The 22,662-nt window shown below is 47.3% G+C and overlaps 1 protein-coding gene across 2 annotated transcripts in view; it reads left to right on the top strand.

The window, feature by feature from the left end:
* LOC121567755 (seizure protein 6-like) overlaps positions 1–22,662 on the top strand; it is a 146,150-nt gene that overhangs the window by 49,334 nt on the left and 74,154 nt on the right. For both annotated transcript variants that reach the window (XM_041878010.2, XM_041878008.2), the window contains exon 2: positions 20,848–21,582. In XM_041878010.2, coding sequence (XP_041733944.2) covers positions 20,848–21,582 — 735 coding nt within the window. The remainder of the gene's footprint in view (positions 1–20,847; positions 21,583–22,662) is intronic.

Genomic DNA, 22,662 nt, shown 5'->3' with positions numbered 1-22,662 from the left:
CCGCTACCACCGGCCTGAGAAGGGACACATGGAACGAGGGGTTAATACACTTATACTCCACAGGAAGCTGTAATCTATAACAAACCTCGTTCAACCTCCTCAGGACTTTAAATGGCCCTACAAACCGCCGACCCAGTTTCCGACAGGGCAGGCGGAGGGGCAGGTTTCTGGTAGAGAGCCAGACTCGATCACCAGGTGCGTACACCGGTGCCTCACTGCGGTGGAGATCAGCGCTCGCCTTCTGACGTCGGAGGGCCCGCTGCAGGTGGACGTGTGCAGCGTTCCAAGTCTCCTCCGAGCGCCGCGCCCACTCATCCACCGCAGGAGCCTCGATCTGGCTCTGCTGCCAGGGTGCCAGAACCGGCTGGTAACCTAACACACATTGAAATGGGGTTAGGTTCGTGGAGGAATGGCGTAGGGAATTCTGGGCCATCTCGGCCCAGGGAACGTACCTTGACCACTCCTCCGGCCGGTCCTGGCAGTATGTTCTGGGAAACCTACCCACATCCTGGTTTACGCGTTCCACCTGCCCATTACTCTCCGGGTGGTAGCCCGAGGTGAGGCTCACCGAGACCCCCAACCGCTCCATAAACGCTCTCCAGACCCTGGAGGTGAATTGGGGACCCCGATCAGCCACAATGTCCTCGGGCACCCCGTAGTGCCGGAACACATGGGTAAACAGTGCCTCGGCAGTTTGCAGGGCCGTAGGGAAGACCCGGCATGGGGAGCAAACGACAGGCCTTAGAGAACCGGTCCACAACGACCAGGATGGTGGTATTCCCTTGGGAGAGGGGAAGGTCTGTTATAAAGTCCACTGAGAGGTGGGACCATGGCCGTTGTGGAACGGGCAGGGGTAGCAACTTACCCCTAGGTAAATGTCTAGGCGCCTTACACTGGGCGCACACCGAGCAGGAGGAAACATAAACCCTCACATCCCTAGCCAACGTGGGCCACCAGTACTTGGCACTAAGACAGTGCACTGTCCGGCCGATACCCGGATGTCCAGAGGAGGGTGACGTGTGAGCCCAATAGATCAATCGATCCCCGAACCTCGAGCGGAACGTACTTCCGACCCTCCGGGCACTGTGATGGACTAGGGTCGGTGCGTAACGCCCGCTCGAGTTCAGCATCGACCTCCCACACTACCGGCGCCACCAGACACGACGCAGGCAGTATGGGAGTGGGCTCCACCGGACCTCTCCTCCGCGTCATACCGCCGAGACAGCGCATCTGCCTTGCCATTCTGTGACCCAGGGATGTACGTGATCTTAAACGTAAACCTGGTCAAGAACATACTCCATCTTGCCTGGCGAGGGTTCAGCCTCCTCGCCGCCCGGATGTACTCCAGGTTACGGTGGTCCGTCAAAATGAGGAAAGGGTGTTGAGCCCCCTCAAGCCAGTGCCTCCACACCTTTAGAGCCTGTACCACGGCTAACAGCTCCCTGTCCCCTACGTCATAGTTCCGCTCCGCCGGACTGAGCTTCTTAGAGTAAAAAGCACAGGGGCGGAGTTTAGGTGGCGCGCCAGATCGTTGTGAAAGCACGGCTCCTAAACCGGCCTCCGACGCGTCCACCTCTACTTGGAACGGCAAAGAGGGATCCGGGTGCGCCAGCACCGGGGGCCGAGGTAAACAGGTCCTTCAGCCTCCCAAACGCCCTGTCCGCCTCGGCCGACCACTGCAGACGCACCGGACCCCCCTTCAACAGAGACGTGATGGGAGCTGCCACCTGTCCAAAACCCCGGATAAACCTCCTGTAGTAATTTGCAAACCCCAAGAACTGCTGCACCTCCTTCACAGTGGTTGGTGTTTGCCAATTACGCACGGCCGACGCTCGATCTACCTCCATCCTCACCCCTGACGCAGACAACTGATAACCCAAAAAGGAGACCGACTCCTGGAAAAACAGACACTTCTCTGCCTTCACATACAGGTCGCGCTCCACCAGCCTCCGCAACACCTTGCGCACCAGGGCTACATGCTCGACACGGGTAGGTGAGTACACGAGAATGTCATCAATGTACACCACCACCCCCTGCCCCTGCATGTCCCTGAAGATCTCATCCACAAATGATTGGAAAACTGATGGAGCGTTCATCAACCCGTATGGCATGACCAGATACTCGTAATGGCCCGAGGTGGTACTAAAGGCTGTTTTCCATTCATCGTTCTCCCTGATGCGCACCAAGTTGTACGCGCTCCTGAGATCTAGTTTCGTGAAGAAACGCGCCCCATGCAACGACTCAGTCATGGTCGCAATCAGCGGGAGTGGATAACTATACTTCACCGTAATCTGATTGAGACCACGGTAGTCGATGCATGGGCGCAAACCACCATCCTTTTTCTTCACGAAAAAGAAACTCGAGGACGCGGGGGAAGTGGACGGCCGTATGTATCCTTGTCTCAGTGATTCGTCTATGTAAATCTCCATAGCTTTCTTCTCCTCCTGAGACAGAGGATACACATGGCTCCGTGGGAGCGCAGCTCCTGCCTGGAGGTTTATCGCACAATCCCCCTGCCTATGGGGTGGCAACCGCGTCGCCCTCGCCTTACTAAACGCAATAGCCAAATCCCCATACTCAGGTGGAATGTGCAATGCGGGCACCTGGTTTGGACTCTCCACCGAGGTAGCCCCTACGGAAACGCCCAAACATCTACCCACACACTGAGCAGACCACTCCATCAGAGCCCTCTCCTGCCACGAAATCACTGGGTTATGGGTACTCAACCAGGGCATGCCCAGCACCACCGGATACGCAGGAGAGTCAATCAGGAACAGCTGAATCATCTCCTGATGATCCCCCTGCGCACACATCCTAAGTGGCGCCGTGACCTCCCTGATCAAGCCCGTACCCAACGGACGACTATCTAGGGCGTGAACGGGAAAAGGAACATCAACAGGAATGAGGGGAATCCCTAACGCTAAACAAAACTTTTGATCAATAAAATTCCCAGCTGCGCCTGAATCTACCAGCGCCTTATGCTGGGCATGAGGTGCTACCTGTGGAAAACATACAGGCATACAAAAATGGGCAACAGAGAGCTCTGGGTGAGTGGGGCGCCTACTACCTGGAAGGAATCCCCAGTGCGGGGCCGGTCGTCATCTCCCCTAGGAGGCCATCCCCAGCACCTAGCCGCGGTGTGTCCTCCCGACCACAGTTGGTGCAGTGGATGGACCCCCTAGCCTGCCGACTCCTCCTCTCTCTAGCGCCAGCGCCCCGAGCTCCATGGGACAAGGCTCGGAGGCGCTGGAGGGTGGAATGGACGGACCCTCCGCAAGACGTCCCGCGGGTAGCCAGCAGGGTATCCAGCCTGATGGACATATCCACCAGCTGGTCGAAAGTGAGGCTGGTGTCCCTGCACGCCAGCTCCCGACGGACGTCCTCCCGTAGGCTGCATCGGTATAGATCGATGAGGGCCCGATCATTCCACCCTGCATCTGCCGCCAGAGTACGGAATTCGAGCGCGAATTCCTGGGCACTTCTCCTCCCCTGTCGGAGGAAGACCAGACGCTCCCCCGCCGCTTTCCCCTCCGGGGGATGGTCAAACACCGCCCTGAAGCGGCGGGAGAACTCGGTGTACGTGATGGTCGTGGCGTCGATCTTCCTCCACTCCGCGTTGGCCCACTCCAACGCTTTTCCGGCCAGGCAGGAGATCAGGGCGGACACGCTCTCATGCCCTGAAGGTGCCGGGTGCACGGTGGCCAGGTATAGCTCTACCTGGAGCAGGAATCCCTGACACCCAGCCGCTGTCCCGTCGTAAGCCCTCGGGAGAGATAGTCGGACTCCTCGCGGTTCCGGCGCTGGAATGGGCGGGCTGGCCGATGGTGCTGGCAGGGCGGGCGGTGGTGGAGGCGAACCCCAGCCTCGGAGTGTGGTAATCACCTCCTGCAGGGCGTTCCCCATCTGCAGGAGTTGATCTTGCTGGTCCCGAACCTGGGCTTCCAGTCTTGTCTGGGCTGCTTCGGCTCCTGCTGATTCCATGGCTGGTGTATGATTCTGTCAAGGCGTGTGTAGGTGTAGTGTAGGAAATCAAATGCAGGACGCCGACGGTAGGTTCCAAATGCTGTATTTCTGGCCCAACACAGGCAACGGGACAACTAAGCCCAACAGCTAAACTACGCACAAGGCGAAAGGCAAATGCGCACAAACAGGTGCGACAAACGAAGTGGTGCACGAACAAGTGCAACTGTGCTCCAGCGCAGTGGAGAAAATATGCTCAACCGAGCAAAACACAACACTGACGAAAAACAATCATACACAACACATGACAAACACAACGAGAAACTTATAGGACACTAATTACGTAAAACAGAAACAGGTGTGACACAAACAGACAAAAGCAAACGAACATGAAACATCTATCGGTGGCAGCTAGAATTCCGGAGACGACGAGCGCCGAAGCCTGCCCGAACAAGGAGGAGAGGCAGCCTCGGCCGAAACCGTGACACGCGTACAGCATCTTACAGATGTCAGAAGAGCTAGTGTAGAGTGCCAGCTACAGGGTAAGTTAGGGCCATGTTAACGGGTTCGCATTAAGGAGATTTAACCTGCCAGATTGTAACTCATTCAAACCTCATTTTTCCTCCGTCTCTCCTCTCCGTCTTTACTTCACTATCCTTGTTCTTATATGTCACACTCAACATCCCTCCTCTTGTCCACACTCTCTGCTCTACCTCTTTCCCCTCTCTCCCTCACTCCTTCCTCCATTCTGCTGTGATCTGAGACCTCTCTCAACCTGTTGGAATAGAGAGGCCCATCTCTAGGCTTATCTTGCTGCACCTGAAAGCAGTAAACTCTCATTTTTTCGTCTGTTAGTACACTGAAGGCTCCAAGGGTTTTGAAGCAGCACGCTCCACCCAGAGAACAATGTTATTCCTGTTTACGTTATACAGTCATATATTGATTTAGTGATTATGCTGTGTGTTTTCTGTCTTGAAACATGAGAAATTGATGTGTACTCTATTATTGTGTAACCTGTTTAACAGATCTAGATGTTATTCTATGATAATTCCCACATCGTTTTTTTGTTGCATGATGCCTAACTTAATTATTTTCACCTTTATTATTGTCACCACATACCCCAAACTAAAGCAGGGCCGTAAGGAGAGGAGGGGGTCAACAGTGAGATCTGTTTCTTCCTCTAGTCAGAACCCAGTCCAAAGCTGCATGGTAGTGATGGTGGTGGTGGTGTTGTGTCTGGTTAGGGTGTGATCCTGTCTGTGGGTAGTGTGGAGAGTGTCTGTGGCAGTCTGGCAGGTGATCCATCAGGGGGCTGTAAACAGGAGGCAGAGAGAGAGACAGAGCCAGCTGCAGCAGATGCAGCAGCAGCAGGGTGCTTGATATTCCCTAACGCTACCAGCAACTGATGGGTCCTTGGTCCCACCGTGTCTCCATACGCTGCCCAGCCCCCATACTTCACCATCTAATTACATCACATCCAGTCGGCAGCTCATTTGTGCCTCTCTTTCAGGCTCCTTTATGGCTCAGGGTTCCCTATTCAATGGATGCAGAACCTAGTCTTGCTAGCTATCTTTGGATCTACATCCTATCTATCTTCCAATCTCTTTCATTAAGTATGCCTCTCTTTCTTTCCCTTTACATAATTATTTATCTCCACCTCTCCCTCCTTCATTACCCTCTGCTTACTCTTGCTATCCTTTAGTCTCCTCTCTCACGCTCCTCTCTTTCATAATACCCTCTGTCTCTCTGCCACTCTCCATCTCACTGTCCCCCTTCTATCCTCTTCTGCTTTCTTTCCTCCCTAGCCAGCTCACTTGCTTTCAAAAAGTCTGTCATTGCTGAATGCCTCAGTGTGTTATATGGGTTATGATGGTGAAACCTGGGCTTGATTCTATAGCTAGAGGACTCCTGATATCTCCAGGAGTGCTAATTATACATTTTTAAAAAAGAAGAAAAAAAGTGGTTGTCCCACTTGCTATCATAAGTTGAATGCACCAATTTGTAAGTCGTTCTGGATAAGAGCGTCTGCTAAATGATGTAAATGTAAATGTAAATGTGTTTATCTGTTGTGGTCTAGTACTGTCTTTTTGCTAGCTAGGGCCATCTACTTTAAGTGCTGCCTGTCTTCCCAGTGGCCTACTTGGTGTGTGAACTGCTGACTGCTCATAATTTGCAGATAGTTGTTGACACATCAACCAGGATCAAGGGGAAGGGCGATTTTTGACTTGTTTTAATCAGCAATTAGTACAGGGAGGTGTGCTCGCCACCTCTGCTGGGCAATTAGCAATTATTGTTAGTTCTTCAGTCTCCCCTGGTTTTTCAGTGGCAGCTGTAAGCGGCTGTCGTGTCAGTGGTGGTTTTCTCGCACAACTAAGATCTTCGCCGAAACAAAGACGGTTCTGCCGAGTTGTTCTGCAGAGTTATTCGAGGAAGGAAAGAGAGGAGGGCTTCACACCACTCTCTCACTTGAGTATCTTACCTAGTTATTTACAGATTATCTCATTTTGCTCTTTTGTAGCTTTGTCAACTATTTGTGTGTTTTCAATACCTGTTCGCACCTCTCCCTGTAGGCTTTACAGACGCTCCCCACCCCAGGTCTCTGGCAGCGTTTGGAACTGCCAATCTGCGGTCAAGAACGCTGAGTTCATCTCAGCCTATGCTACCCTTCAGTCCCTTGATTTTTTGGCCCTGACGGAGACATGGATCACTCCAGAGAACACTGCTACTCCAGCTGCTCTTTCTTCATCTGACTATGTTTTCTCTCTTAGTCCGAGAGCATCTGGTCTTCGCGGTGGTGGCACAGGTCTACTCATTTCTCCTAAGTGGAGATTTTCTCTTTTCTCCCTCTCACTTGTCCATCTCCTCATTTGAATTCCATGCTGTCACTGTCACTTGTCCACTCAAGCTTAACATTATTGTAATCTATCGCCCACCAGGTGCCCTTAGAGAGTTCCTCAATGAGCTTGACACCTTGATAAGCTCATTTCCTGACGATGGCTCACCACTCTTCGTACTTGGCGACTTTAACCTCCCGATGTCTGCCTTCGATTCATTTCTTTCCAATTCTCTCTTTCCCCTCCTTGCCTCTTTTGACCTCACCCTTTCCCAATCCCCTCCAACTCACAAGGCAGGCAATACGCTTGACCTCATCTTTACTAGAGGCTGCTCGCCTACTAATCTCACTGCAACCCCCCTCCAGGTCTCTAATCATTACTTTGTTTCCTTTTCTGTCTCCCTTTCCTCCCTAAGTGCCATCGCAATCTTCGCGCTCTCTCTCTCCCACTACTCTCTCCTCTTCTATCCTATCATCTCTCCCTTCTGCTAAATCCTTCTCCCTTCTGTTTCCTGATTCTGCCTCTTCCACCCTACTCTCCTCCCTTTCCGCATCCTATGACTCACACTGTCCCCTTTCCTCCCAGCTGGCTCGGCCCTCCCCTCTTGCTCTGTGGCTGAGTGACTCATCGCGAGCTTACCGAACAGGGCTGCGGGCAGCTGAGCGAAAATGGACATCTGGAGGACCTATCATCCTTTCACTCCCTCCTCTCTACCTTTTCTTCCTCTGTACCCGCTCCTAAAGCCACTTTCTACCATTCTAAATTTCAAGCTTTTGCCTCTAACCCTAGGAAACTATTTTCCACCTTCTCCTCCCTCCTTAATCCTCCACCTCCTCCCTCTCTGTCGATGACTTTGTCAACCACTTTGAAAAAATGGTTGATGACATCCGCTACTCATTTACTCAGCCTTTTGAGTCCACTGGTCTCACTCACACAGAACTACCCTACACCTTGACCTCTTTCTCCCCTCTCTCTCCAGATGACATCCTGCGACTAGTGAGGTCTGGCTGCCCGACAACCTGCCCGCTCGACCCCATCCCCTCCTCCCTTCTCCAAATCATCTCTGGAGACCTTCTCCCATTCCTCACTTCCCTCATCAACTCCTCCCTGACCACTGGCTGCATCCCCTCTGACTTCAAAATGGCCCGAGTTGCTCCCCTCCTCAAGAAACCAACACTCAACTCATCTGACGTGAAAAACTATAGAGCTGTATCCCTTCTTTTTTTTCTTTCCAAAACACTTGAGCATGCTGTCTCTGATCAACTCTCTCATTATCTCTCTCAGAACGATCTTCTTGACCCTAACCAGTCAGGCTTCAAGACGGGTCACTCAACCGAGACTTCTCTGTGTCATGGAGGCTCTCCGCACTGCCAAAGCTGACTCTCTCTCCTCTGTTCTCATCCTCCTAGATCTATCCGCTGCCTTTGACTCCATGAACCATCAGATCCTCTCCACCCTCTCAGGGCTGGGCGTCTCAGGCTATGCACACTCTTGGATTGCATCCTACCTGGCAGGCCGCTCCTTCCAGGTGACGTGGAGAGGATCTGTGTCTGCACCACGTACTCTCACTACTGGTGTCCCCCAGGGCTCAATTCTAGGCCTTCTCCTTTTCTCTCTATACACCAAATCACTCTTCTCCATCATCTCTTCACATGGTCTCTACCATCATTGCTATGCGGATGACACTCAACTACTTTTCTCCTTCCCCCCTTCTGACTCCCAGGTGGCGACACGTATCTCTGCGTGCCTGGCAGATATCTCAACTTGGATGTCGGCCCACCACCTTAAACTCAACCTCCAACAAGACGGAAGTGCTCTTCCTCCCCGGGAAGGCCTGCCCGCTCAAAGACCTCTCCATCACGGTTGACAACTCCAGTGTCACCCTCCCAGAGTGCAAATAACCTTGCCATGACCCTGGACAACACCCTGTCGTTCTCTGCTAACATCAAAGCAGTGACCCGCTCCTGCAGGTTCATGCTCTACAACATTGGTTGAGTACGACCCTACCTCACACAGGAAGTGGTGCAGGTCCTAATCCAGGCACTTGTCCTCTCCTGTCTGGAATACTGCAACTCGCTGTTGGCTGGGCTCCCCACTTGTGCCATAAAACCCATGTCACCCCGCTCCTCCGCACACTCCACTGGCTTCCAGTTGAAGCTCACATCCAAGACAAGACCATGGTGCTTACCTACGGAACAGCAAGAGGAACTGCCCCTCCCTACCTTCAGGCTATGCTCAAACCCTACACCCCAACCCGAGCACTCCGTTCTACCACCTCAGGTCTCTTGGCCCTCCCACCCCTACGGGAGGGCAGCTCCCGCTCAGCCCAGTCCAAGCTCTTCTCTGTCCTGGCACCCCAATGGTGGAACCAGCTTCCCCCTGAAGCTAGGATAGCAGAGTCCCTGCCCATCTTCTGAAAACATCTGTAACTCTACCTTCAAACAGTATCATAAATAATCCTCCTCACCTCGACCCCCAGGTACAGTGTTGGAGAGAGAACCTACAGGATGGTAGCTCTCCAGGAACAGGGTTGGAGAGAACCTACAGGACGGTAGCTCTCCAGGAACAGGGTTGGAGAGAACCTACAGGATGGTAGCTCTCCAGGAACAGGGTTGGAGAGAACCTACAGGACGGTAGCTAGTATGTATTCACGGAACCAGATGACAACCATGACTGTGCTGATGAGATGTTGGTACATTTCACAGCATGTTAGTTCTTCCATTATGTGCCAGGCAGCCAATGTCGCAAGCGAATGTTTAAAATAGCATCTACTTTACCTTTGTTTTAAATACTTAACAAATATTTATTCAGGCAGACAAGCAAACCCATTCCCAAAGAAACCTTTGGCATATCTGCCTATATTATCAGTGATGTACAGTTGGATGTGTTGTGTTTTTAGTGAGATGGGCCTCTGTGATATGGGGGATATGTGGAGCTGTATTGACAGACAGCTGCATTATGGTGTTGTTACCCTAAAGCGTTCTCTTCCTACACTGACACTTTCCATCTGTTGGCTGCTTGGCTTCCTTTCAGCTCCACTCATCCTTCAACCAGTCCAGCTCCACACAAACAGGTTTATCAGCAGATTTGGCTATCAAGCTAATTTGCACCTGTGGTCCCTCATCTGGAGTTTTGAGAGTACATCACCCTGTGTGTGTGTGTGTGTGTGTGTGTGTGTGTGTGTGTGTGTGTGTGTGTGCACTGACACACTGCTGACATGGCCTTGCCATAACTCCACTCTGATCCCCGCCCTGGCTGATGGAGTAATCACTCTACCCCACGGTCCTGTTTCCTGAACCTGCCTGTCAGGCACTTGGCATCAAACACACTGCAGTGACGGACTAAGTGGTTTTTATGAGCCACAAAGCCCATCTGAGCTAATTGCCTCATTGACCACAATGGTTTGGACCACTTCTATGGATTTCAACACCAGCTAATCAGCATTGGCTTTGAATCAGACACTAATTGATCATGTGGCTATAATTGTTTAAATTATATATCTTTATTTTTATTTACGTCCTCAAGCAACAAATTATCTGGTTTGATATTTAACTGTGCCTACAGATGTAGGATCTTAATTTGATCATCCTGTTGCGAGAACTTTCTTGCAATGGAGGAAATTTAAAACTTGTATTATATTTGAGGTTTAAAAAGGCTTCTGAAGTTTGTAATTTCCACTTTGAAATGTCAGACATGACTTTCCCTTATGAACAATGTATCAACCCCTACAAAAATGTCCATTAATTATAATCCACATAATAATTCACATTTCCTGTTGCTGCTGTAGCAAACTGTCTCATTCCCACATCTGTATAAAGGATTATTTTCCTGCTGTATCAAACTGGCTCAACCCTACATCTGTATCAAATATTATTTTCCTGCTGTAGCAAACTGGCTCAACCCTACATCTGTATAAAGGATACTTTTCCTGCTGTATCAAACTGGCTCAACCCTACATCTGTATAAAGGTTGGAGCATATACAGAATGATCACAAACAAGGGACTGAATAGACCAGTGGTTCCCAACTCCGGTCCTCCAGTACCCTCAACAGTGTAAATTTTCGTTATAGCCCTGGACAAACACACCTCAGTCAACCCATTGAGGGCATGATGATTAGTTGGCAAGTTGAATCAGGTGTGCTTGTCCAGTGTTAAAATAAAAATGTGTACTGTTAGGGGGTACTCGAGGACCAGGGTTGGGAAACACTGGGCTAGATGATGATGATGAAACACATGGCCCCGTGTAGCTCAGTTGGTAGAGCATGGCGCTTGCAACGCCAGGGTTGTGGGTTCGATTCCCACAGGGGGCCAGTATGAAAAAAAATGTATGCACTCACTAACTGTAAGTCGCTCTGGATAAGAGCATCTGCTAAAATGTAAAAAAAAATCATGAGTCTCCAATCTCTCTAACTCCTGAGGGAAGTTTTGAGTTCCAGTGGCAGGCAGACAGTTGTCCGTGTGACTGAGTTGAGTCTCTGAATCCTCCTAGATGATTGCTCCACTGTGAGCCCAAGCCTAGCAGGCCCGTTCTGTAAGTCTCTCAGTGTTTTGGCACAGCCAGCCAGTGAGAGAAATGAAATTAAATGAAAGCATGTCTGGATTAGAGCTTGTTAAGGGAGAGAAGAGCCTTTAATTGCCCTGGCTTTGTACAGCTTCACAAAGAGCCAGCATTGCTAATCAGCAGCTTAGGGGTAAATGTTTGCAGCAAACAAAACAAAGACGTACACTAGACAGGCCTATCTAGAAGAAGAAAATTAACATTTCCTGGAAGACGATTTAGAAGGAATTGGCATAAAACTGCAGGATTTCAATTAGAGAAGCTGCTGATAGCAGAAAAACATTTTCCTTTTAAGGATTCCAGGAGGGTCTGGTTTTTGCATTGTATAAAAGCACCTGGTTCTTTGAGGAGTGGAAATGTGTTGTTTGAACTTCATTAATTTCTAGGATAGTTTGCTTTAATATCTTAATTTTAGTTATTTGGATATAATAACATATTTCTCTCTCTGCAGTATTTTCTTAGTGTATACTGGTAATCTGAATCTGAGATTTTTCACTGTGCATTATTACCTTACTGCCATAGCGATGGCAGATATTTCAGATAGCCTATTTGTTCCCAGCCTCTCCAGTTGTGATGTGGTGGTCTGCTCATCCAGTTTCTCTGAGTTCTCAGAGGCTGCCTCACAAGAACAATAATCCATCTTGTCATGCACCGGTGGTGTCTCTTCTCTGTCTGCATGCCTGGAAAGCAAAGCAATTGCTCAACTTTCCAACTTCATACCAAGCTGAGCAAATCGGTCCGACACATTTGAAGGAAGAGGGATTTGATAGGGTGGCGGACACTAAAGAAAACACTGTTTTCATGAACCACTTGTTTAAGAGTAAGCATTTGACCAATGTGTCCACTTTACAACATAGTGTCCTGGCTGCCTTCCCTGATTTACAAACATCATGTTGTCTGTCTTCTCAGTCAATGGGATTGTGTTTTGTGGCACATTCTCCCTGATAGATGTTTCAACATATACTGAACAAAAATATAAACGCAACATGTAAAGTGTTGGTCGCATGTTTCATGAGCTGAAATAAAAGATCCCAGACATTTTCCAGACGCACAAAAAGCGTATTTCTCTCAAATTTTGTGCACAAATTTGTTTAAATCCCTGTTAGTGAGCATTTTTCCTTCGCCAAGATAATCCATCCACCTGACAGGTGTGGCATATCAAGAAGCTGATTAAACAGCATGATAATTACACAGGTGCACCTTGTTCTGGGGACAATAAAAGGCCACTCTAAAATGTGCAGTTTTGTCACACAACACAATGCAACAGATGTCTCAAGTTTTGAGGGAGTGTGCAATTGGCATACTGACTGCAGGAATGTCCAACAGAGCTGTTGCCAGATAATTAAATTTTCATTTCTCTACCATAAGCCTCCTCCAACATCATTTTAGAGAATTTGGCAGTACATCCAACCGGCCTCAACCGCAGACACGTGTGACCACGCCAGCCTAGGACTTCCACATCCGGCTTCTTCACCTGCGGGATTGTCTGAGGAGGGGGAGAGGGGTGCTGAGGATTATTTCTGTCTGTAATAAAGCCCTTTTGTGGGGGAAAACTCATTCTGATTGGCTGGGCCTGGCTCCCCAGTGGGTGGGCCTGACTCCCAAGTCGTTGGACCTATGCCCTCCCAGGCCCACCCATGGCTGCGCCTCTGCCCAGTCATGTGAAATCCATAGATTAGGGCCTAATTTATTTATTTAAATTGACTGATTTCCTTCTATGAACTGTAACTCAGTAAAATCAATAGTCTTTCCTTGTTTTCCCATGTCCTCCTCTTACAACCATCCTTCACTGGCTACCTACTCAAAACATCAGAAGGAAGCATTGTTGGAGCTAGAAACATAAGCATTTCGCTGCACCTGAGATAACATCTGCAAAACTGTGTATGCAACCAATAAACTTTGATGATTTGAGATAGAAACATTGAAATAACGATGCAACAAGCACTTGTAAGAAAGGAGCATGTCCTTGTCCAAGACTGTGTTGCACTTTGTTGCAAGGGAGATGGGTATCTGGTATTGGTCCTGTGCTGCTCTCTGCTCCCTCTCCTCTCCTGCCTGGGTAAAGTAGCAGGCTCAGTTCACCTCAGCAGAGTTCATCAGTGCTCTCCTCTCAGATCCACAAATCAATACAGCTCCACTGATAGCAGGTGTCCTTGCATTGATCTAACCTGCTCTGGCTTTGTCCCTGGTCATTATGGAGATGAGAGAATGACGTTTTCCAAAGGTGCCTGGCTGGGTGTGATTGGGTGAGTGTAAAGGACATGGTTTTACAGGACCAGAGGGAAAATGGCCTCCGTGTGAATGTGTTTCTGGTCTCAGCCTCTATTCTCCCCTATAGAGTACCACAGTATGAGTCATAATACCCATAAAACCTAGCGGTCAAACAGGGAAATGGTTCCAATCATTTTTCCACCATTCATTTTTTCCATAGGGGATTTTAGAAACACTTCAAATAAGGGCTGTGTTTTGTGTAGGCTTACCCTGGCATGACATTTTGATAACCATGTAAATCTCTCTAGGACAAGGTGACTTTTATCAATATATTCGGCTGTCTTTACCCCCAAAAAATTAAACGCTAATTAGCTGCTAATGTGGCTATCATAAAGAACTACAAATGTCATAATGATCTGGACAAGACTGCCGAATCAAGGCAAAGGTAAGAATCTCCGGATTAACTATCTAATGTTAGATAAATGTAGCAATGAATAAATTGGCTACATTTCTTTAAATGGACAATTCTGTGAACTGTCTTGTGCACGTTTTAAATTGACATAATACCTGTTAGCAAATGTGTCAGCTAGAGATGACGTGAGGGAGCTTGCAGGGATTTGTAGTTTTGCATGATGTCTACTTTGATGCTAATTAGTATTTTCGAATCTGAGAGTAAATAGAGCCGAATATATTGATAAAAGTCACTTTGTCCCGAGAGAGATTTACATGGTTATCAAAACGTCACGACAGGGTAAGTCTACACAAAACACAGCCCTTATTTGAAGTGTTTCTAAAATCCCCTATGGGAAAAATGAATGGTGGAAAAACGATTGGACACCTCCACAGTGGGGCTCTATTAGCTAGTGTTCTTCCATAACTAATCAATATGAGCTATCCCCTAGCCCTATATTGTCTGACTTTTGTGAAGTCAATATTACATTTCAGACATGCAACTGTCCTGGCAGAGAACTGTGCAATTGATGGTTCTTACGATATTATCCACCTACTCCTCATATTCTGAGGGAGGGAAGCGAAGCCTGTTCAGACAGGACACGGGAACTCCAAAGACAGAGAGAAATCAAATCAGACTGTCTTATTGTGCATGTTGCCATGCAGAACACACTATTTTGACATCTTTGGTTGGTATTTCTTTTCACACACCACTTGATTGATTTGCTCAAGGCTTGGAAGCTTCCCATTATTCTCTTCTCACTTCCTGTTCACATGTTGAAGCAGTATCTCATCACGGTGCTGTAAATTACATTTTGTTGTATGTGATAAATTGTAAGATGTCAAATATGTTCTATGTGCTTCAAATAAAAACAGATGATCATACTTTGACAGAATAAGGCTGGAGAGAAAATGCCTCTGCTATTCTGAAATCTCGAAATGTATTAGAATTATCACCACTGTTGTGTGTGTGTGAGTCAAGTCAGATCCTCCTCTCCACCCTCTCCGAGCTGGGCATCTCCGGTGCGGCTCACTCCTGGATCGCGTCCTACCTGACCGGTCGCTCCTACCAAGTGGCGTGGCGAGAAGCTGTCTCCGCACCACGTGCTCTCACCACTGGTGTCCCCCAGGGCTCAGTTCTAGGCCCTCTCCTATTCTCCCTATACACCAAGTCACTTGGCTCTGTCATATCCTCACATGGCCTCTCCTATCATTGCTACGCTGACGATACACAACTAATCTTCTCCTTTCCCCCTTCTGATAACCAGGTGGCGAATCGCATCTCTGCATGTCTGGCAGACATATCAGTATGGATGACGGATCACCACCTCAAGCTGAACCTTGGCAAGACGGAGCTGCTCTTCCTCCCGGGGAAGGACTGCCCGTTCCATGATCTCGCCATCACGGTTGACAACTCCATTGTGACCTCCTCCCAGAGTGCGAAGAGCCTTGGCGTGACCCTGGACAACACCCTGTCGTTCTCCGCTAACATCAAGGCGGTGACCCGATCCTGCAGGTTCATGCTCTACAACATTCGGAGAGTACGACCCTGCCTTACACAGGAAGCGGCACAGGTCCTAATCCAGGCACTTGTCATCTCCCGTCTGGATTACTGCAACTCGCTGTTGGCTGGGCTCCCTGCCTGTGCCATTAAACCCCTACAACTCATCCAGAATGCCGCAGCCCGTCTGGTGTTCAACCTTCCCAAGTTCTCTCCACGTCACCCCGCTCCTCCGCACACTCCACTGGCTTCCAGTTGAAGCTCGCATCTGTTACAAGACCATGGTGCTTGCCTATGGAGCTGTGAGGGGATCGGCACCTCTGTACCTTCAGGCTCTGATCAGTCCCTACATCCAAACGAGGGCATTGCGTTCATCCACCTCTGGCCTGCTGGCTCCCTTCCTCTGCGGAAGCATAGTTCCCGCTCAGCCCAGTCAAAACTGTTCGCTGCTCTGGCACCCCAATGGTGGAACAAGCTCCCTCACGACGCCAGGACAGCGGAGTCACTCACCACCTTCCGGAGACATTTGAAACCCCACCTCTTTAAGGAATACCTGGGATAGGATAAAGTAATCCTTCTACCCCTCCCCCCCCCCTAAAAAAAAAAAAAAAAAAAAGATATTGTAAAGTGGTTATCCCACTGGCTATAGGGTGAATGCACCTATTTGTAAGTCGCTCTGGATAAGAGCGTCTGCTAAATGACGTAAATGTAAATGTAAATGTAAGTGCCCTGTTATCCATGCTGTCTGTAGCTCTGCGCTTTGTGGAAAGCTTGGTCTGTGTAATGTAAATTATAACTGGGCTACAGCACAGTGTCTCTCTGATTTCTCTGCCCACGTAATTAGAGTCTGCTAACAGCACATAGCCATCGCTGTGCCATCTCAATAGATTCATTATCAGGCCCTGTGTGTGTTATACTTAAGTGGGCGAAACAATCTAGCAGGACCCAAATGAAAGACATTGCATTTGAGGCACAGTCAGAGTTTTCCCCTTTCCTTGTCATCCTTACTGGTTTTATATCTCTAGTGCACTATTAATATGTCCTCCATAATAGGAATGTCATTGGTCATGATGCTCCTCACGATAAGTGTGTGTGCGTGCGTGACTGTGCGGGGCGGGGTGGATGATATGGAGGAAAACTGTGCGGTTAAGGAGAGGGTGCGAGAGAGAAACCACTGTCTGAACCATGGTTTGGAACCGTTCCACTGTTCTGACCAGCAAAATAAAGTTCTGAACTGATTCTAATAAAAACAAAATAACGGTTTATATCATTCCTTTCTGTTCCTTTTTAAACCTCGGAAATTAGAATTGTTTTACATTTAGCTCGACATTAAATTACTTCACAAATCATGCATTGTGGATAAAGCAGCTTGCTATGGAGTGGGCAAGCTATAGCTCAGTGAGTTGTTTACATGCGTGATGGAAGACAAGTGTAGGGCGCGACTGGCATTTTGCGGGTGGGAGAGAGTGAGAGAGGGTGGAGGCTTGGCTTGAAGCGCTGGGCATCTTGTGATAATAATAATTATAATAACATGCCATTTAGCAGACACTTTTATCCAAAGCGACTTACAGTCATGCGTGCATACATTTTTGTGTATGGGTGGTCCCGGGGATCGAACCCACTACCCTGGCATTACAAGCGCTGTGCTCTACCAGCTGAGCTACAGAGGACCACATGCACTATCTTGTCAAGGAAGTGAGTTTGTGTTTATACAGGACCTCCCCGTCAACCAATCATGTCAATAAGGAGTTATACAAAGCCCTCCGCATTGTTACAAAATTGGGGAGGCGCATGGCACAATATGGAGCTCAATTTGGCCTCTGCGTGCCTCCAGAGGCTCCGCAATTGCTTCACACCATCCATATGGCGCCTCCGACCACATTTTCAGATCAAGCATAAATTGGCTTTTAGGCCCACAGAATTGTACCTACTGAGGAGCGGCTTCTATGGAGGAACTTTAAATGTCTCTGAACTTCAAAGTTGGCTTAATGTTGGACCAGAGAAGCTAGCTAGCTAACAAGCTTGTGTGTGCAGAGCGGCACCAGAATTAAAAACACATCTTACCTTTTTGTAGTTAATAATCCAATGTAGTTAGTATCCCTAACTAGCATTGAAAAAGTTAATCCATTCATCTCTAATTAAACATTTCTCTCCCTATCTTCTGAATCATGTTTGTAATGTCAGGCTACAGCTATGCTTCCGAGGGGGAGGGGCAGGTAGCCTGGCAAAGGTGCTTTGTTGCGTTTTTTTGTGGGGCTGGAAAAAAATGCCTGGAATGTAAAATAATGTTATTAACCGGTTCCCATGCTTTTAAAACAACAGTTCTGATCCGGAGTAGTATAGATCACTTTTGTTCCCGGTTCTGATTCTGTTCTTGGAAAAATCTAGTTATTTTCTGGTTTTCTGTTCTGTTCCCTGAACCGGTTCCAACCCCTGGTCTGAACACATGCCCCTGTGTACTACTGTTGATTCAAGAGCGAGAGCACCACTCTGCTTTAAGATCCTTACCCAGGCCCAGACCCAAGGGAGACCCAGGCTACTCAGGTGAAAATGACACCATGGTGTTCAATTATTCATGATACAGTGTAGAGATGATTTAGCTAACTTTCAGTCAGTGTGTGTGTGTGTGTTTGTTTGTTTGTTTGTTTGTTTGTTTGTTTGTGTGTGTGCATAATGTGGTTTCAATATAAAATGCAAGAGTATGGGTCTTCTCTTTCAAGAGGAATCTACTGGATTTCTTTAAACTGGATTGACCGTGCTTCCCTAAGAAGGGGTTTTGCTTCCATGTTTTGTGAAGCCTTGAGCCCAGACCTCATAGCCATGATGTTAAGGTTTCTCAGAACTTTAATCATTGGAGTTTATATTGAATTCATGTTTTATTCAAGATAAACTTTTTTTTTCTGGTGTGGCCTTTAGAAAACTCAAATGATAAACATCAAAGTGCAGCTGAGGCTATTCCCTTCTCTCTGAATCGCTCTGTGCCTGTGTCTCCTGACGTGTTGGCTTCTGACAAAGGAAAGGAGAAAGGGGGAGAGAGGGAGATGTGTATAGGGTTTATAACAAATACCCTGTGGTTATACAGGTTATTCAGTATATATCTATGGTAATACCATTTGATCCTTACAGTGTGCTGTTTGCTACCTCTTCAAAGACATTTGTCTTTGATAGTACTACTATAAAATATTATAGTAGATCTGATTCTGAGAGCCTATTATCAGTCAGACATTTGATGTAAAGCCTCAAATACTAATTTTATTTTAATAATACTATTAGTATTTGAAATGCAGTAAAAGAAACAGTCTTGAAAATGTTATTCTTGTCTTTGGTGTCATAAACAATTATTGGTTCCTGCCTGTGCCTGGTAAAGATATGAGGGGGGGCCATCATGACCTCCTCCTTAGCACCATCTGGTAGAACGCCCATAATATGTTCTTTAAGTTAAGATAGGAGACGTGCCAGACACATGCCGGAACCAACTCTATGCACTGTGACTATGTAACGTGTATATAAGGGAACTAAAGGGACTGCCCCGTTGGAGCTCCTGATCGACATGTGTACATATGGTGCATTGAGTTGGTTGGAACCTCTCCAGCGCTCTGATAATAAACAATGATTCATTTAAGATTACTTAGAGTGTCCCTGTGTAGAATTTCCACGACACAGTATTGTTTAAAATGTTTTACTTTTACCAGCAATGAGCTACAGTATCTACAATCTCTGTGTGTGTATTTTCAGTCTTACTGATAGCTTCTCTCCCCTGGCAACAGCTTTCATGTGTCATTACCATGAATATGACTACCGAGTGTAGATTTGATTTAATCCCAGCCAAGTTGAGTTGATTATTTTACAAAACTCATGCTGCTCCTGGGAGAAGAAATGTGTACATTGTGCTTTTTTACACGTCATAGAAAGGAGGGTATAGAAATATAGTCAGTCAGTTCAGTTTGTTTTGAGATATCATATTTTATTTTACCTGGTGCCCACATAACAATGTCTTCAGTGTGCTTCTGAGCAATTTGTGCCACCTTGTGAAAAAGGTGCCTGGCGCTGGGTGGGATATGTCAAATCTGATACAATGGGCTCTGATTTTTTGAAAATATTGCTATTAGCGCTTAGAGGGGGAGCTATTATTGTGGAAATTAAGCATTGTGAAGAGAGGAGCACTTACCCTGGTAGGCTGCAGTAGGATGACAGGCTCCTGTTAGACTGCGGTAGGATGACAGGCTCTTGGTAGGCTGCTGTAGGATGTCAGGCTCCTGGAGAGCTCTAGATTACAGGTGCATAAGGGGGGACAGGGGACATCCATTTAATTTCCCCCACCAGACGTAGGCCATCATATAGGCTCAATAAAGCAGCTAAATAATTAATATTTAATCTTATTAATTGATGAGGAGGAGGAGAAACCATTGACATCACAGAGAATCTCGTTGGGCTTTACTCCCCTGTGTTTTCAAAAGGGCCTCTTATCAAAACGTACCGTATGTTACAGCGCTGTGCTTCACTGCTTTAAACAGTTTGGGGGGGATATTATCTTTCCTGTGTGACACTAGATTTACCTGGTATGTAAAGTGAGCTCCAAAAGTATCGGGGCATTGACACATTTTTTGTTGTTTTGGCTTTGTACTAAAGCACTTTGGATTTGGAATGATACAATGACTATGAGGTTAAAGTGCAGACTGTCAGCTTTAATTTGAGGGTGAGCCATTTAGAATTTACAGCACCTTTTGTACATAGTCCCCCCATTTTAGGAGACCAAAAGTATTGGGACAAATTCACTTATATGTGTTTTAAGTAGTCAAAACTTTAGTATTTGGTTCCATATTCCTAGCACGCAATGATTGCATCAAGCTTGTGACTCTAGAAACTTGTTGGATGCATTTGCTGTTTGTTTTGGTTGTGTTTAAGATTATTTTGTGCCCAATAGAAATGAATGGTAAATAATGTATTATGCCTTATTATATTCTTATTTACAATAAAAGTGACTCCAAAATGACACAATACATTATTTGACATTAATTTCTATTGGGCACAAAATAATCTGAAACACAACCAAAACTAACAGCAAATGCATCCAACACATTTGTAGAGTCACAACCTTGATGCAGTCATTGCGTGCTATGAATATGGGACCAAATAATTAACTTTTTACTACTTTAATGCACATAAGTGAATTTGTCCCAATACTTTTGGTTCCCTAAAATGGGGGGACTATGTACAAAAAGTGCTGTAATTTCTAAACGATTCACCCGATATGGATGAGAAAAACTAAAACAATGGTCACTGTCCCAATACTTTTGAAGCTCACTGTATGTGCTCTGTGTGTGTTGTTCCAGGCTCGTATTCTGAGGATGGGATGTCCGCCACACAGAGGGGACAGTCTGTGAGTGGAAGCCCCAGCCCGTACCCCACCACACGGGACACTGACAGAGGGATCCCCCTGGTGACAACCGCCCCTCCCCTGAATGTCCCCAACCATCACCCTCTCTACAAGGGCTTCCTCCTACAGGAGTCCCTCCAAGGACAGGGGCATTTCTTTAAGGACAGTGGGGGTGTGGATACCCACCCCACTATGCCACCCTCAGGTCCCCATTTTGCCAGGGACCCCTCCTCCCCTCACACGGTGCCACATAAGGACACGCTGGCTTTCTCCGATGTTGCCTCAACCACTACAACTGTGGCAACAGCTACGTCACCGTTGGCAACACAGGGCAGCTCTGTTCCAGGGGGGCGTGTCTCTGTGACTCAGAGAGGGGCGTTGACCAATGGCAGGGGGAGGAGGACAGAGGAGGAAGCTGATGCCATGGATACTCTGACCACTCCTGTCATGCACACCTCTGCTCCCCCTCCCCACTCAAACACCCCCAACCTGGCCGCTGCATCCACCATGACTCCCCCAGCCTTGACCACTCTAGCGGAGAAGGATGCAGGGAAGTCAGCAGAACACAACATGAGCCACGCCAGTGATGGGGTAGCGATGGGGACGTCTGCAGTATCTGTTGATGTGGATGACGAGACCACTACGACCACTATAACCACAACCACCATCATCACCACCATGCACAACCCAGGTAATGTAACACAGCCAGCCTATGTAGCTACACACTTCTAATGATCACCTATTCTTACCCAGAGACATACAGTGTATTAATTACTATCAGATACAATATCCTGCACCACATCTAACACCAGTTTCCAGGGACTGTATAATGAACCTCATGCTCAGATTCTAATTATGCAGTTCTAGAGATAATCCTGGGCCTTGGTGGGTTGTAAAGTGGCTGTGTTTCACCCTCTCCAGCACAGCAGCCCTATGTCTGTCTGTCTGTCTGTCTGTCTGAGACACCACTGTGCTCACTCTCTCAATCCTCTCTGTTTGCAGCTCACATATCTAAACAGCCAAGGGGCTTAAATTAATTATAACATCAGTATTCCTGCTCCTCTCACACTCAATCAAGAGCTCCTGAAATTGAGTGGAAACCAGATTGCAAACATTAGATATTGAGACACATTTGTGTTACGGTGGGAGTGAAGAAGGAGAATTTTCAGCCTGGTCTCATAGACTAGATAGACGTAACATAATAAACGTAAATACACTAAAATGAGTATGATATGATACGTTTGGTATGGCTACAGAAGACAGATGGTTACTTAAGGCAAAAAACAAAAGGAGGGTGGTTGGTCGGAGTGGATGGGTTAACGTATAACACGAATGTTTAGCAACCCAAAGGTTGCGTGTTCAAATCTCATCACTGACAACTTTAGCATTTTAGATAATTAGCAACTTTGCAACTACTTACTACATTTGAGCTACTTTGCAACTACTTAGCATGTTAGCCAACCCTAACCTTAACCTTTTAACTTAACTCCTAACCCTTAACCCTAACCCCTAGCCTAGCTAATGTTAGCCATCTAGCTAACATTAGCCAAGTATAGCAAATTCATAAAAAAAATTTTACGAATTGCAATTGGTAACATATCATACGAATTGTAATTCGTAACATGTCATACATATTGGATGATGGACATGCACAAATTAATACATACCATACGAAACGTAACATATCATACTAACTGGATGGGAGATTTAACATTTTTAGTCATTTAGCAGACCCTCTTATCCAGAGCTACTTACAGTTAGTGAGTGCATA

Source organism: Coregonus clupeaformis, chromosome 6 (genome assembly GCF_020615455.1).
Source record: "Coregonus clupeaformis isolate EN_2021a chromosome 6, ASM2061545v1, whole genome shotgun sequence".
In the NCBI taxonomy this organism is placed as follows: domain Eukaryota; kingdom Metazoa; phylum Chordata; class Actinopteri; order Salmoniformes; family Salmonidae; genus Coregonus; species Coregonus clupeaformis.
Note: the sequence above shows the minus strand (reverse complement) of the source record. Positions and strands in the feature narration are given on the sequence as shown.